Here is a 15,345-nt window from a genome sequence, read left to right as displayed (position 1 = left end):
CTTTATTTCTTTTGTCATCACTAAGAGTATAGGGTTGTGGGAGGCCTTAGCTGTCTCTGAAACTTTAACCTCGGAAGCTTGACCTTTTCACAGTGTGTCCCGTTATTGATTTTACTTGCATGAATCTGTCTACATCTTTTTGGTCAAGCCCTTGCCATTTCTCCTGGGTAGTGAGTTTTTACTCTTCTTTTATTGAGGTAACATTGATTTATAAGTTTCAGGTGTACATTATATTTCTACATCTGTACACCCTACAGTGTGCTCACCACCAAAAATTCAGTTTCTATCCATCACCATCTATTTCCTCCTTTTTACCCTCCCCCCATCCCTTCCCCTCTGGGAATCACTATTCTGTTCTCTGCATCTACCTGTTTTTGTTTAGTTTGGTTTGTTCATTTAGTTATTATTAGTTTTTTATATTCCACATATGAGTGACATCAGACAGTATTTGTCTTTCGCCATCTGACTTCTTTCAGGGTGATGAATTTAATTTTTAAAAATTTTTTTTATTCTTTTGGCCGTGCTGCACAGCATGTGGGAGCTTAGTTCCCCTGACCAGGGATTGAATCCGTGCCTCTTGCATTGGAAGCACTGTTTCTTAACCACTGGACCACCAGGGAAGTCCAGGGTGGTGAATTTTTAAAGCCTGCTTACCATCGATACGAAGGCTTTCTTGTCCTAAAACCACCTTGTTGAAGTGGTACCTCACTGTTCTACATTTCTAGGATATAGCATGATTCGCTTTCAGATATTCTCGAGGAATCTTGTACAGAATCTAAAGACAGGCGCTCTTGTTCTTGTGATATCGCGATTTGTATATTATCTGGGCTAGTCTGGGACTGATAAAGGTGCTGACAACAGCCAGTGTATAGAACGTTGATATAAAGCAATCTATTATTTTGCTATTTTTGACTCTTTTAGAACCAAAAGCAAACGCAGTGTAGGCACCCCAGTTTCTGGCAACTTCCCTGGAGTAATTCTGCTACATATTAATAAACACCACAGGAGCCACGTTTACCTGCTGTCTCGGGATGTTTATCCTGGTCTCCAGGAATGTTTATTTTGTGTCTGTTGGGGTCTCATACTTCAGCAGGGAATCTTCCCAAAGTTTCTCCCTGGCATCTCATCCCAGTTCTGTGATGGACACTTGGGGAAGGAAACTCCTTGGGCACCCTGGGACTCTTTCAGCAGGTGGAGAGAATCCAGGCGGAAAAGCAGCCTGGAGGAGGAGGAGAAGATGGGGACTTTTGTTCCACCGCAGGTGATGGAAATAGGGGGGCTGTAGAAGGGGAATTTCAAAGCACTGAGTTATGAGGAAGTGGTGGGGAGGAATGGTACGAGGGTTGCATGTGGTCAAATACAAACACAAAAAAGAAAAAAACGACATTAGGAAAAGGAAGTGTAAGCTTGTAATGTGAGGGAAGAAGATTTACAAAGAAATTTTGTCAGCAGTTCCCCCCCCCCCGCCAACCGCCTTGGTTGAACTTTTGCCAAGTGCTTGATCTGAGGTCCCAGCTCTTTTGATCCAGAAGAGACCTATGTGATGATCCATCCAGGAGGGGCCCTGGACCAAATGCCACTATTCTCAGTTTAGCATACCTGAGATGTTCAGTCACCTCCTGTTCCTCAAACAAACAAAAAGCTTTCTGAAATTAAAAGCAAACATTACTATGAGGACAGTCATCTTCTGTCAGGAATTGGGTTAAACAAGGAAAAGCTAGGCTTGTCTGCTCCAGATGGGCACCTGCCATAAAAGGAAAAATTTCAAAGTGTCCATCATGTGTGCCCGGCTTGCGGGGACGCTTGGCTTCCACTGAGTTACTCATCAGGAAAGTCTGAGTGCTTCACAGGTTAGCATCATGGAATAAGTCAGAGAAGGAATCAAGAGTGTGGCCTTTGTCTTTCCTTCTGCCTGTAACTGTCACCACTGTCACCACCTTGGAGGATGTTGGGAAGACGCTGAAGTGTTGAAATTTCGTTTGTTCGGTGCAGCCTAATGACAAGCCATGAAGACTCACTGAAGATAGGTACTGAGTTATACCTTAGTTCAAGGTCATCCCTAAGAACCCCAACTGGCCTGCTTCTGTTTTGCTTACAGGTTGTCCTCTCTCTCTCTTTTTTTTTTTTTTTTTTTTTTGCGGTACGCGGGCCTCTCACTGTTGTGGCCTCTCCTGTTGCAGAGCACAGGCTCCGGACGCGCAGGCTCAGCGGCCATGGCTCACGGGCCCAGCTGCTCCACGGCATGTGGGATCTTCCCAGACTGTGGCACGAACCCATGTCCCCTGCATCGGCAGGCGGACTCTCAACCACTGTGCCACCAGGGAAGCCCTGTAACATTTTTTTAGATTACACATATAAATGATCATATGATATGTGTCTTTCTCTGTCTGACTTACTTCACTCAGTATGACAGTCTCTAGGTCCATCCATGTTAAATGTCATCATTCTTTGTTATGGCTGAGTAATATTCCATTGTATATATGTACCATATCTTCGTTATCCACTCCTCTGTCAATGGACATTTAGGTTACTTTCATGTCTTGGCTATTGTAAATAGTGCTGCAATGAACATTGGGGTGTATGTATCTTTTCGAATTATGGTTTTCTCCAGACATATGCCCAGGAGTGGGATTTTGGATCATATGGTAGCTCTATAAGTCTTTTAAGGAACCTTCATACTGTTCTCCATAATAGTTGTACCAATTTACATTCCCACCAACAGTGTAGGAGGGTTCCCTTTTCTCCACACCCTCTCCAGCTTTTATTGTTGGTAGACGTCTTGATGATGGCCATACTGACTGGTGTGAGGTGATATCTCATTGTAGTTTTCATCTGCATTTCTCTAATAATTCATGTGCTTTTGGCCATCTGTGTATGTCTTCTTTGGAGAAATGTTTATTTAGATCATCCACCCATTTTTGGCTTTTTTTTCTTTTTCTTTTTTTGTATTGAGCTGCATGAGCTGTTTATATCTTGGAGATTAATCCCTTGTCAGTCGCATCATTTGCAAATGTTTTCTCCCATTCTGTGGATTGTCTTTTTGTTTTATGGTTTCCTTTGCTGTGCAAAAGATTTTAAGTTTCATTATGTCCCATTTGTTTATTTTTGTTTGTATTTTCATTACTGTAGGAGGTGGGTCAAAAATAATCTTGCTGCAATTTATGTCGGAGAGTGTTCTGCCTATGTTTTCCTCTTAGAGTTTTATAGTATCCGGCCTTACATTTAGGTCTTTAATCCATTTTGAGTTTATTTTTGCATATGGTGTTAGTGTTCTAATTTCATTCTTTTACATGTAGTTGTCCTGTTCTCCCAGCACCACTTACTAAAGTGACTGTCTTTTCTCCATTGTATATTCTTGCCTCCTTTGTCATGGATTAGTTGATCATAGGTGTGTAGGTTTATTTCTGGGCTTTCTGTCCTGTTCCACTGATCTATATTTCTGTTTTTGTGCCAGTACCATACTGTTTTGATGACTGTAGCTTTGTAGTATAGTCCGAAGTCAGGGAGCCTGATTCCTCCAGCTCCGTTTTTCTTTCTCAAGATGGCTTTGGCTATTCGGGGTCGTTTGTGCTTCCATACAAATTGTAAACTTTTTTGTTCTAGTTTCTGTAAAAAATGGCATTGGTAATTTGCTAAGTATTGCATAGATTGACTTTTGATAAAAATCTGTTTTCAATAGCAAGCACATGTTATTTCACCATTGTTGTTTTTTTTAGTGGTAATGTCTACCATACAGATGGCTTTCTTACCACATAACCCACTCTGGAAAAGACGTGGACACCCCTGTTTATCTTTTCAAAAGAGCAGTTCATCACATTGGCCTCCAGGGCCTTTGCGCTGGGCTCCTTTCTCTCTTTTTTACATTCTTTTTTATAATTAATTTATTATTATTATTTATTTATTTATTTTTGGCTGCGTTGGGTCTTCGTTGCTGCATGCGGGCTTTCTCTAGTTGCGGTGAGTGGGGGCTACTCTGTTGTGGTGCGTGAGCTTCTCATTGTGGTGGCTTCTAGTTGTGGAGCACTGGCTCTAGGCACACGGGTTTCAGTAGTTATGGCATGTGGGCTCAGTAGCTGTGGCACATGGGCTTAGTTGCTCCACAGCATGTGGGATCTTCCTGGACCAGGGTTCGAACCCATGTCCCCTGCATTGGAAGGCGGATTCTTTTTTTTTTTTTTGCGGTACGCGGGCCTCTCACTGCTGTGGCGTCTCCCGTTGCGGAGCACAGGCTCCAGACGTGCAGGCTCAGCGGCCATGGCTCACAGGCCCAGCTGCCCCGCGGCACACAGGATCCTCCCGGACCGGGGCACCAACCCGCGTCCCCCACATTGGCAGGCAGACTCTCAACCACTGCGCCACCAGGGAAGCCCAGAAGGCGGATTCTTAACCACTGGACCACCAAGGAAGTCCCTCCTTTCTCTTCTTTATCTTCTGAGCCTTGTGATCTTTCACTCATTCTATCACTCACTCCTCCATCTACCCACCTGTTCATTGTAGTAGTTCAGACACGGAGACTTAGAGCTGGAGAAAACTCAGAGAGGAACAAGGCCATCTCCTTAATTGTGTTTTTCGGGTGTGGGATACCCAGCTCAGAGTACAAGTGGCAAGTACAACGTAATTCACCGCTTCGTGGAAATCTGTCTCTGGCTGTGGTTCCCACTTCTGCCTCCCATTCTTTCCTCAGCCCTCTTCAGTCACACACCCGTCCCCACCTTTCTGCTTCTGTCAAAGCCTCCAGTCACCTCCAAGCCCAGTGGTCCCGTCTCCGTTGTTACTTTGCTTGTCCACTCAGCAGAGTTGAGCACAGCTGGTCACTCCCTTTTCTTGAAGGAGTTTGGTTTCCTTTGTGAAGCCACGTTCTTCCTGTTCTCCTTCTGCCTCCTTGGCAGTTCCTGGCTGGCCTCTCTCCTTTTCAGCCTCTAAACTTTCAGTGCTCTAAACTTGGAGCACCCCAGGCTGTCTGTTTCCTTTTTCTTCTTTATCTACTCAATTTCCTGGGTGATGTCATTCACTTGTATGCCTTTCCAGATCATGTGTTTGCTGATTCCTCCCAAATCTCTACCTCCAGTCTTAACCTTTTCCTGCAAATCCAGAACTGAATGTGTAATTCCACAATTAATATCTATCACCCTGTTGTCTAACAGTCAGATCTACCTTGGCCAAAACAGAACTCCTAATTTCTCCCCTTCCCACTAACAATCTTCTCGCTTAGTCTTGCAAGTAGTACCACCAGCTGCCGTCTTCCCACACCAAAGGTTTGGAGTTATCCTTGGTTCGTCTCTGCATCTTACCTCCACATCCAATTCACTGGCAAGTCCTGCTGACCGTCTATGAAACATAATGCCAGTCTCTCCAGACCAGGCCTCCACCACCTCTCACCCAGGCTCCTCTGTGAGCCTTCTTATGGCTTCCTTGCCTTCATTTTGCCATCCCACACAGCAACCAGAGGGATCCTTAGATCAGATGTCATTACTCCATTCAAAACCTTCCATATGGCTCTGCACCACTTAGAATCAAAACCAAACATTTTCCCCTGTCTGCAGAGTCCATGATCTGGGCCTCACTGTCTTGCCTCTTCGTCTTGTCCCGTTTCCCCTTCACCCCATGATCTAGATTCTTCTCTGGGCAGCCAAGCATCTTCCTACTTTCATGACTTTGCATTAGCGGTTTCCTCTGCCTGGAATGTTCTTCCCATGACTTGCTTCTCTTTGTCGTTCAGCTTTCAGCATAAACGTCACCTCCTCAGAGAGGCATCCTGGGCAACCCAGTCACTCCCTATCTCATTAGCCTGTTTTAATAATCTGTGTAACAAGTTTTTAATAAGTTATGTAGTTCCTTACTAATCTTCCTTCTAGACTGTAAGCGCCACGAAATCAGGGGTCTTTGTGTACCTTATTCGCTGCTGTTCTCTCAGAGTCTGTGGTGCTGTCTCACATTAGTTGGTGGTTGTTATGTACCTGTTAAATGAATGAGTGAACTCAGTGGCAGAACCAGGCCTAGGACATAAGATTTTCCTCTTTCGTTTCACATCTAATTTATACCAGGATGTCTTTTGCCAGTAAAGTTATCCTAGCTCCAAGTTATTGATATCTCCTGTTTACTTAAAGGTTATGGTAAAATTTCCAAAAACAATTCCAAAGCCAAATTACCTTTAATCCATTTTGATTTTAAATTTACTTTTAAACTTCACCTTTTATTTCAATATGTTGGAAAATACCACATTCAATGACATTTTATGACCTATATCCTTTGGTTTTTAAACTTAAAATTGTTTCCATTTATTCCAAGTGACTATTATAAAATGGTACTTTAAGACACTTTTATAAGTTGGGAAGCTCACACTTCCATAGTTGTGCATAATTTTTACCTCTGTGAAAACGATGTTGGCCAGAGATGGGCCCAGTCGCGGTCTCGGAGATGGAAGGGCCAGATCTGTTTGTGCTCTTGACACAGGCTCGCTGTGCTACTTCCTGCACATCAGTTTCTCTTCTAAAAATGGTCATAATTCATAGTCACAAAATGGATTTTTTTAAAAAAACAGGACTACCAAAAAGTACAACCTAGTCTATTTATGTTATTTCTTTGGAACAGCAGCCAAGCTGGAGCTGCCCAGCCCTGGGCCTGAGGGAGGTGCTGTGCTGTGCTGAAGCTCAGCCGTGGGGACCATCCCCTAAAACGGCATGAGGTGGCCAGGTCTGCAAATGTCGGTTTTGTGGGAACCAGTAGGTACTGAGAGATCTCTTCTGCTCCCTTTTATCACACTCTCAAGTGTGCACAGTGGTGCATTTTTCTTATTTTTTATTCAAGTGTACTTGATTTACACTTGATTTATGTTAGTCTCAGGTGTACAGCACAGTGATTCATTTTGGCAGATTATACTCCATTATACGTTATTATGAGATAATGGCTATAGTTCCTTGGGCTATATAGTATATCCTTGTTGCTTATCTATTTTCTGTATAGTACTTTGTATCTGTTAATCCCCTACTCCTAAACTGTCCCTCTTCCCCTTTGGTAACCACTAGTTTGTTTTCTCTGAGTCTGTTTCTGTTCTGCTATATACATTTGTTTGTATTATTTTTTAGATTCCACATATAAATGGTATCATACAGTATTTGTTTTTCTCTCTCTGACTTATTTCACTAGACATAATATTCTCTAGGTCCATCCATGTTGCTGCAAATGGTAATATTCCATTATATGTATATACCACATCTTCATTATCCAGTTGTCTGTTGATGGGCACTTGGGTTGCTTCCATATCTTGGCCATTGTAAATAGTGCTGCTGTGAACACTGGGGTGCATGTATCTTTTCAAATTAGTGTTTTCATTTTTTCCCAGATACATACCCAGGCGTGGAATTGCTGGATCCTATGGTAGTTCTATTCTTAATTTTTTGAGGAACCTCCATACTGTTTTCCATAGTGGCTGCACTAACTTACATTCACAGTGTTTACCTCTCCTTTGTATATACTTTCTGGCCTTTGTTTGTTTTAAGACAAGATGTCCTTTTATCTCTGTCTGGCGTTCGTCTTCATATAAAAGCGACCGTGGAGTTCTCCCGTCTTTGCTGCCTTTGATAACGCGATGGGCTTGCAAAGTGGGAGCCTTCCTGCTCCTCAGGTTCTGAGGATGCTGCCTTTGCCCTGAGGGGATGTGGGAAACATGCGTTTGTGTATCATTGCATCTCATCCAGAGTCACACTTAAAAGACAGCAGTGAACTTTGCGGGGTGGAGGAGTGAGCTTCAGAATATTCAAGCTGAAAGAGGCCTTGAAGAAATCTGGATAATTCCTTATTTAATAGAATCTACATAATTGCTTGTTTTAATTTCCAGACCGCTTTTGCTGTTTTGAGGGATGTTCATAACTCAGATCTTTACCCTGGATCAGTAAGTGGGTTTTATTTGTACTGAAAAGACATGTTTTAGGCTTTTAATATCGTGGTTTGTGTCGTCAGAGTGATACATTTTTAGTATTTTGCATAATGTGCCCAGTATTTGTGAATTCTGATGATTAGCAGAAAAAGATGAGCTCATTTCACTTATCTCCTGTAGTTTAAAAATAAATCATAATAAAACTTGGTGTTCTGTTCTTCCACAGGGGAAAAACAGCTAATGAGCGTTCACTAGCATTTTAATGCCAGAAATCTTGAGACAGAGTGATTAAGTAAGAATAGCTTTTCATAACTTTAATAGGCACAGGGAGACTGTGTAGTGGCCTAATACAGCCTCAGTAGATGCGGTGGTCTGTTCATCCAGCCAAGTTTCTGCTACTTCAGGAAGACTGTGTAAAAACCGCACATGAATAGAGAATATCCAACAGAGGAGAAAGCATCAGCATTTAAAGCTGGCATCTCCCTTCAGTGTGAAGCATTCTTAGCCTTTTTTTTTTAATTGATTCAAGCATAAGAATAAACAAATAACCTCAGGACCATTTAATCTTGAATGACCCATTTCACTCCACATCCAGTTGTGTTCCTTATCAGTTTATGTTTCTAATGAGAACATACTTTCAAATTTACTTTCTACACAGAAATATTGGTCTCATAATTTTTAATGACTACAGAGAATTCTGAATTGTGTCATAGGTTTTAATCATTTCCCCTTTGTTGAATATTTGAGAGGGTTACTAAGTTTTCACTGTGTTATGAATAGTGTTGCTATGAGCAATCATTGTATAATTTTTGTAAGAAAGGCCCACTTCCTTGAAGCGAATTCCTAAAAATGGAAATATACCAGGTCACATGAATATTTCTCCTTCCTCTATTGGTAACATTTTCTATAAATATAACATTTTTTTTGCAGCTGCCACCAACTTTGGAATTTATCTTTTTTATTAGCGTTTGCTAGTGATGACTGATGTGTCATCACTAAATGACTGATTTAGTGATGACTAAATTCCCCACATTTCCAGGTCTTTTCCAGTCCTGGAAATCAGTCGTTCTCTAGCATCACATAACTTCCTAGGGGGCATCCACTGCACAGTACCATAGTTCTTTTTTTTGTGGACTCGACTTTCTCCAGTGCCGAAGCCCTCCACATCACAGGCCTTGCTTTAGACTGCTGTATCCCTGCAGCTCCTCACACAGTAACATCTCCCTAATTAGGTGCTCAACCAATAGCCTGTGCTTTAGTTTGAAAATCAAGTTTGTGTTACGGAAATCGGAGCCAATTAGCTTCTATTTTAGTCGCCAACACGTTAGGAACCACTATTCGTGTTACTGATAAGATAGTTTTTTGTTGTTTTTTTTTTTTTTTTTGAGAGGAAAAATCCGTTTCTCTTACTTTCTTAATTTAGCAACTGGGCACGTTTCCGAAATCCTCAGAATCTGGCCCCAAGCAGTAGCTTGTCGGAGTGCACGCACGTCTTGGAGCTCGTGAACTGTTCTGTTTCTTGCTCATCTGCACAGCACCAAGTGAATTTTTCGTATGCATGAAATTTCTCAGTGCCTTCGACTTTCCTGCTGTTTCAGTGGCTGGCAGTGCTGCTAGGGGTACGGCCCACACAAAACCAGTTCCCTGGACCTGGGTGATTCTGGGCATCTGGGGCAGGGTGGGGGGCACTAAAGCTCTTGGTTTAATAGAAATTGATAGCCAATGCTTAATAGTCAACTGTAAATTATTTCCGGTTCTCTGGCAAAACCTACACTATTCCCAGCAAGGAAGCCAGCGGTGCAGGAACGGGAGCCTGGGGTCGCGGCTTGACATCTACATTTGTTATCCTGGGCCCTCAGCACTTGCAGGAAGGAGGAGCAGAGGCCTGTGTGAAATTGCCACCAGGAGAGAGTTCTTGGGGGAAGCCAGAGATTCCCAGTCTGGGTTCAAGCCTTGGGGGTAATCTTGGGACAGAAAGTAGAAACTGAAAGTATCAGGTGAGGAAGCAGTGGAGGGCGGTCCCGGACTGGGGGTGTTAACAGGCCTGGGTGGTTCAGAGCATTCTCTTGGTGCAGTGCTAGCCCCATGGTAGGTGGTGGGTTTAAAGCTCTCTGTGGGACTCCGAGCAAATCTGTTAAACTCAGAGACCTTCTGACTTGTAAAGTGGTATTTGGACTGGATGACTTCCAAGTCTCAGTCTGGTGCAACATGCTCTTACTTTGGTTCATTTTATGACTTCGAGAGCATTTAATGTTTACGTTTTTAATTTGCCTTTTTATATTTTGAGATCTTTTCCTAGCTGGTGTTGGAGCAGAATTCTGATACCCATGTATCCATGATACAAGCTAATGATGCTAAATTAACTTTTGCAGTCATTCGGTGTTTACATTAGTTTGGTTAAGGAACTCAAATTACATTTGGTTTGTATTCTGCAAAGCCATATAAAATTGTTCGAACCAGGAAACAGCTGTCTTTCATAGAAGTACAAAGATGTCAATGGTTAGTTCATTACTGAATAATAGCATTTTTGGATTACTTTTCTAGGAGAGATGTGTTCTGGAGTAAAGAAGCAGTCCCCACTTTGGGGGGACGGGTATCAGAGGGTGGCAGCAAAAGGTAAGGGCCCCAGAGATGGGTTCCCAAGGTCACAGCCCGAGTCTGCCCCTTGTTAGCCTTGACTCTGGGTACGTCACATAACCTCCCTGAACGTTAGCTTCCTCATTTGCAAAGTGAGGATAAACCTTATAGTAACATTGTAAAGATGAAATGAGATGTACATTTAAAGCTGTCCATTCAGTGCTGGCACATGGGCATGCTCTATCAATGTGAGTTCGCTGAAGGTGAGACGTTTAGATACACGGCATTTGCAGTCAAAGGATTTTTTTGTATCCTCACATGAATGGCATATACTTTGGGGTCCCCAGAATTTCAAATCAGTAATACAAGTGATGGCTGTTGATGTTTTATTTCCAGTAGCATCTTTCCCCAGTTGGCAGATGTTTTGGTTTCATTTATTTACTTTCTAGGTATAAGTAGGGGAATTTAGGCAATAATGCACCATTGTCCACCAAAAGCTGTTTTTTGAATTTTCTGAGCAAGAGCTGGCCATGAAAACAGAGAAAGGGCAGAGGGTGCTACTGGGTAAGCGGACAGTGGGGAGGAAAGCAAGAAACGGAAGGCATCACTGCTCTTGGGGATTTGATGATCTGGTTGGAGAGATCGTATCTGGGGCAGGCAGAGTACGCAGGTATCCTTTGGGGTGACTTACTAGCTCCCATTACTCATAAGAGAGCATTGTGTTGGTCCTTTACAAATCCGCACACATACCTACCCAGGAAATCCTCTTGCCAGCATGAACCAGCCTGTTTACCTTGATAACACACCTTTAGTCAGCTGCATTTCCAGATCATTAATACGGGGCTTTGTTGCAAGGCTGCTGTGAATTCCATCTGCCCCCATCCTCATTATGAACACCTCCTTGGCAGCCCTGCTTCTCCGGGCTCGAGGGATCCTGGTAACGTCTAGATAAAGATCTCTGGAGCCCATCTGGGGAAAGGAAGGTGAGGAAAAGAGTGGCAGATGCTGTCTTTGTCCGGAATGGTAGCCTTCCTGCCATCACCATTAGAATGTTCTCCACAGTGATGCAGATGAGCCAGTGAGAGCAGAGCCAGTTCTGCTCTGGTTGCACATTTGTTCTCTGATTCCACTGTCTGCAGACCCTTCCCGTCGTCCTCACTACCTGCCCTGCTCCCTGTTTCCTCTACCCCCTCTCTAAGGTGGCCTCATTTTTGAAGGCAAATCTCACTAATGCATATTTCTCTCTCCTGCAGGGGAGTTGCTGAGTCAGCCCAGACCAGAAGGCGTGGCAGAGATCATTTGCCCCAAGAATGGCAGCGAGCGAGTGAATGTTGCCTTGGTTTACCCACCCACACCGACTGTGATCAGCCCATGTTCCAAGTGAGTTCTGAACCCGCAGCCCCTGTCCCTCACTCCTGAGAACAAAAATCCAGGTTAAAGTACCTTTCATCAAACCTGGAAATGCTCCCCCAGGGCAGACCTAGTTATCTGGGCAACAGCAAAACTATGGCTTATACAACAAACTAGGAACTTTCATTTTTTGTTATTTGTGATGTTTTTTTTTTTTTTTTTACTTTTGCTGATAAAAGAACATTTTAAAACAGCTTTTTTGAGATTTTGTTCACATATTATACAGCTCACTTGTTTAAAGTGTATGATTCATTGTTTTTTAGTATATTTGCAGGTATATGCAACCAAAAAGAGCGATTTTTTTTTTTTGATAGAGAGTCATAATTCTGTCATTGTAGTATGAAGTGGGCCCTCATTTTAGAAAACAGCGAGGGCTCATTAAATAAGAAAAGCTGGCAGAAAATCTGTAGCAGATCCTTTTTTCTTGTGGGTCTCTGATTCTCTATCAGTCCTCGACAATCAGAAGCTGTGTGGTTTTTTCCCACCTTCCCCAAAATGGACTTAAAGACACAGAATGTACCCATGTGAACTAACTTTTGGATACAAGGTTAGCTTAGCATTAAACTCAGATGATAAACTTAGGTTAAACTCATCTGTTTGGTTTCTTCTGTAGTGTTAAGAACTGAACAGGCCACTTTAGACTGAGATGAAATACCTTTCTACTGCAAATCTTGAAAAGCAGTAAGTAGTCCCTGGTCCTCTGGGTGATACCAACAAAGTATTCATGAAGGAGACTTCAAGCATTTTTCTTCCTAGTTGACCACATAGAATATTTTTTCCATATCTAAGCTTTGTATAGGGATGTTGGAAAGTTCGTATTTGAGAATGGTGACCTGTTACGGCCTCTTGAGAAACTTGCTGTCAGGCTGCATTCCTGAGAGTTTGTGTGATAGGAACTTATGTCTCCGACCCTCCAAGTATCAGCTTTCCTGCCCTTGATATGCTGTCTGCAGAGCAAGGGTCTGCTGGGGATTTCTCATTCATTAGCCAGCTGTCCCTTTTCTCCAAACTGGGTGACTCATTAGACAGAACATCCCTAATCCGTCTTTGCTGCAAAATGTCACTGAACACCCAAGGGAAAGTCTTTTCTCATGCTCTTCTATTCAGAATGCTTTTTAGGTTAACTTATCACTAATATATGACCCTATGACATTGTGAAACCTTGAAATGCTTCTTAGGATTACCCAGTAACTAAATATGAACCAGAACATTCCCCTGTCCTGAGCGTACCAAACATCAGAAATGTTACCATTCTCTGAATTGGTATACACTGGCGCCTTTCTTACACATAGGGTAAGGATAAAGGGATATGATAAAAAACAGGGTCTGGAACGGAGGGAAACAATTGTGCAATAGGCTTTGCAGGGGTGTAGATTTTCCTGAGCCAGGAGAGGCGGTAACCTATTGTTTTGCCATAGCCACGTGGCATTTAATAGACGAGATAGAGGTTGGAGTTAAAATATCCACTTGCACGAGAAACCACAGTGGCGCCGAGCCAGAGTTAGTGTCTTCTCACCGGCTTCTGTTGTACTGCCACAGAACGACATTTACACCAAGCTGCAGAAATGCTATCAGCTCCGCTCTCTTCCAGTTTATCATACCTGAAATGAACAAGCAGCTTTAAAGCCCTGGGTAATCAGAGCCACATGACCTGAGACTTCTAGATGCTGGAGGGGATACCTTTAGGGACTGAACTGCTTTTGACCCAGCTCTGTGAACAGGTTTATTTTGAAATGGATTTTTAAGAAAAGGTCTCATACAGTGGATGGCAGATTTAGAGGGTAACTCTCAATTCTAAATGAAGGAATATCCTTGAGAACAAAATGGAAACGAACAGTCAGGCCCTGCACAGCCCAGTGGAATCTCTAATTTACAAGTGGATGGCAATGTATTGGAAGTGGGATTTGGGGATCGATGAGGAAAGCTGTCCCAGGAGGTGGTCGTTAGGTCCAGACAGCTTGGGTCTGAGCCTGAGAGCTTCTGAGAGTTAGACTTAGGGTCTCAGCGGACAGTAGAAATTGGTAGGCTGGAGTTATTGCCCTGGTTTTGCAACTCCAGCCCCAGTTAACTTAGGCAAGTCACTAGGGAGTGACCTTTTACTGCTCTCTCCTCCTCTAAAATGTAGGTCGATGGTCAAGATCAGACTTTCTTCATCAGGCACGTGTGTATCAGAATTTCCAGGGCCAGGCACTAGTCTTTAAGAAAACGAGTCACTCAGATGATTGTCATGTGTGTGCCAGACATTCTGCTCGTTGAGATCCCCTCCAGGGCTCCCAGGCCAGTGAGTCTCATCTTCAGGAGAATTCTTAATAATTCTGCCAGGACGATAGGTGGCAACCAGAGCCATCCCAGGAAAACCAGAATAATCACCCTACTCTTAGGTCATTGATCCAGATCTTACAGTGGTTTTAAAAAGGCGTCCCAAGCTCTTCGTTGACCAGTTTACCACTCTCCTTTATAGGTCAAATGAGACTTGTCATTAACGGCCTGCCTTTGACCATGTGTAAAATAATGGTGCTACTATGAGCTTTATAAGGAAAAACCATTGATGACTGTTATTTGATTGGATCTTCCTTATGAATTCCAAGCTTCTCTATTTCTCATTTTTTAAAATTTCGAGGTGTGTTATTCACCTACAGACAGAGAATAAAGAGCAAGTAGTGATTTTTTTTTAAAAAAAGTGGCTTATTCTCCTAATTCACCTTGGATGATGGTGAAGTGTCTGCCAGCGTTCCACGGGGAAGAGGTTATGAAGTGAATGAAATGCCTGGCCTTCGGCACCTCGCTCTCCAAGGAGAAACGTATCAACTGAGTGACTTCTTGGTCCCTTGGCTCATATCAGATAGAAATACGAGTCATTTCCATACTTTGGCAATCCTGGGCTGATTTTCAAGGATATTTGCCTTGGAGATGAGATGAAAATTCGTCTAGCAGCAGATTTGCTGGGTTGCTTTGAAAAATTCTGACCTCCTTAAGGATATGGATTCTGTCTGATAAACATTTTTTTAAAGCTTTGGTATACTTTCATACCATCAAACTTACCCATTCAGTGATGGTTCCTATATTTACAGAGCTGTGCAGCTGTCACCACAATCTCATTTTAGAACATTTTCATCAAAGAGAAATTTCATGCCCATGCCCACCTGCAGTCACTGTGTCTAATACAATACCTAGTTCCATGCAGAAAATAAGTAATTTTTAGTGCCACTTTCAGGAATGGTTTTGCTCCCTGGTGTGTTGGTATTAAACAGATTTGTGAGTTTTAAGGAAATTCGTACAAACGCTTGTTATCCTTGGCCCAGTGCAGTCTGAAGGCAGTGGAGTGACGTGTACCCCTGCTGCCAGCCCCGTTTACTGAACAGTAGAAGGGAAATGGAGTTTCTTGGAGGGAAATCAGCCTCCTTCAGAACTCTACCTATACCTAAAGTATAGGTAGCAATTTTTAAAAACAAAGACTTAGTTGTTAAGAGCAGTTTTAGGTT

The 15,345-nt window shown here is 42.8% G+C and overlaps 1 protein-coding gene across 6 annotated transcripts in view; it reads left to right on the top strand.

Annotated features, from left to right (window-relative positions):
• The window catches only part of MFHAS1 (multifunctional ROCO family signaling regulator 1), a 109,926-nt gene that overhangs the window by 79,370 nt on the left and 15,211 nt on the right, over window positions 1–15,345 (top strand). For 5 of the 6 annotated variants that reach the window (XM_019921352.3, XM_019921346.3, XM_019921349.3 and 2 more), the window contains one exon: window positions 11,707–11,833. In XM_019921352.3, coding sequence (XP_019776911.2) covers window positions 11,707–11,833 — 127 coding nt within the window. Of the gene's footprint in view, window positions 1–10,420; window positions 10,493–11,706; window positions 11,834–15,345 lie in introns of all 6 variants that reach the window. The other variant, XM_033848885.2, reaches the window with a different exon arrangement.

Source organism: Tursiops truncatus, chromosome 21, assembly GCF_011762595.2.
Source record: "Tursiops truncatus isolate mTurTru1 chromosome 21, mTurTru1.mat.Y, whole genome shotgun sequence".
Lineage (NCBI taxonomy): Eukaryota > Metazoa > Chordata > Mammalia > Artiodactyla > Delphinidae > Tursiops > Tursiops truncatus.
Note: the sequence above shows the minus strand (reverse complement) of the source record. Positions and strands in the feature narration are given on the sequence as shown.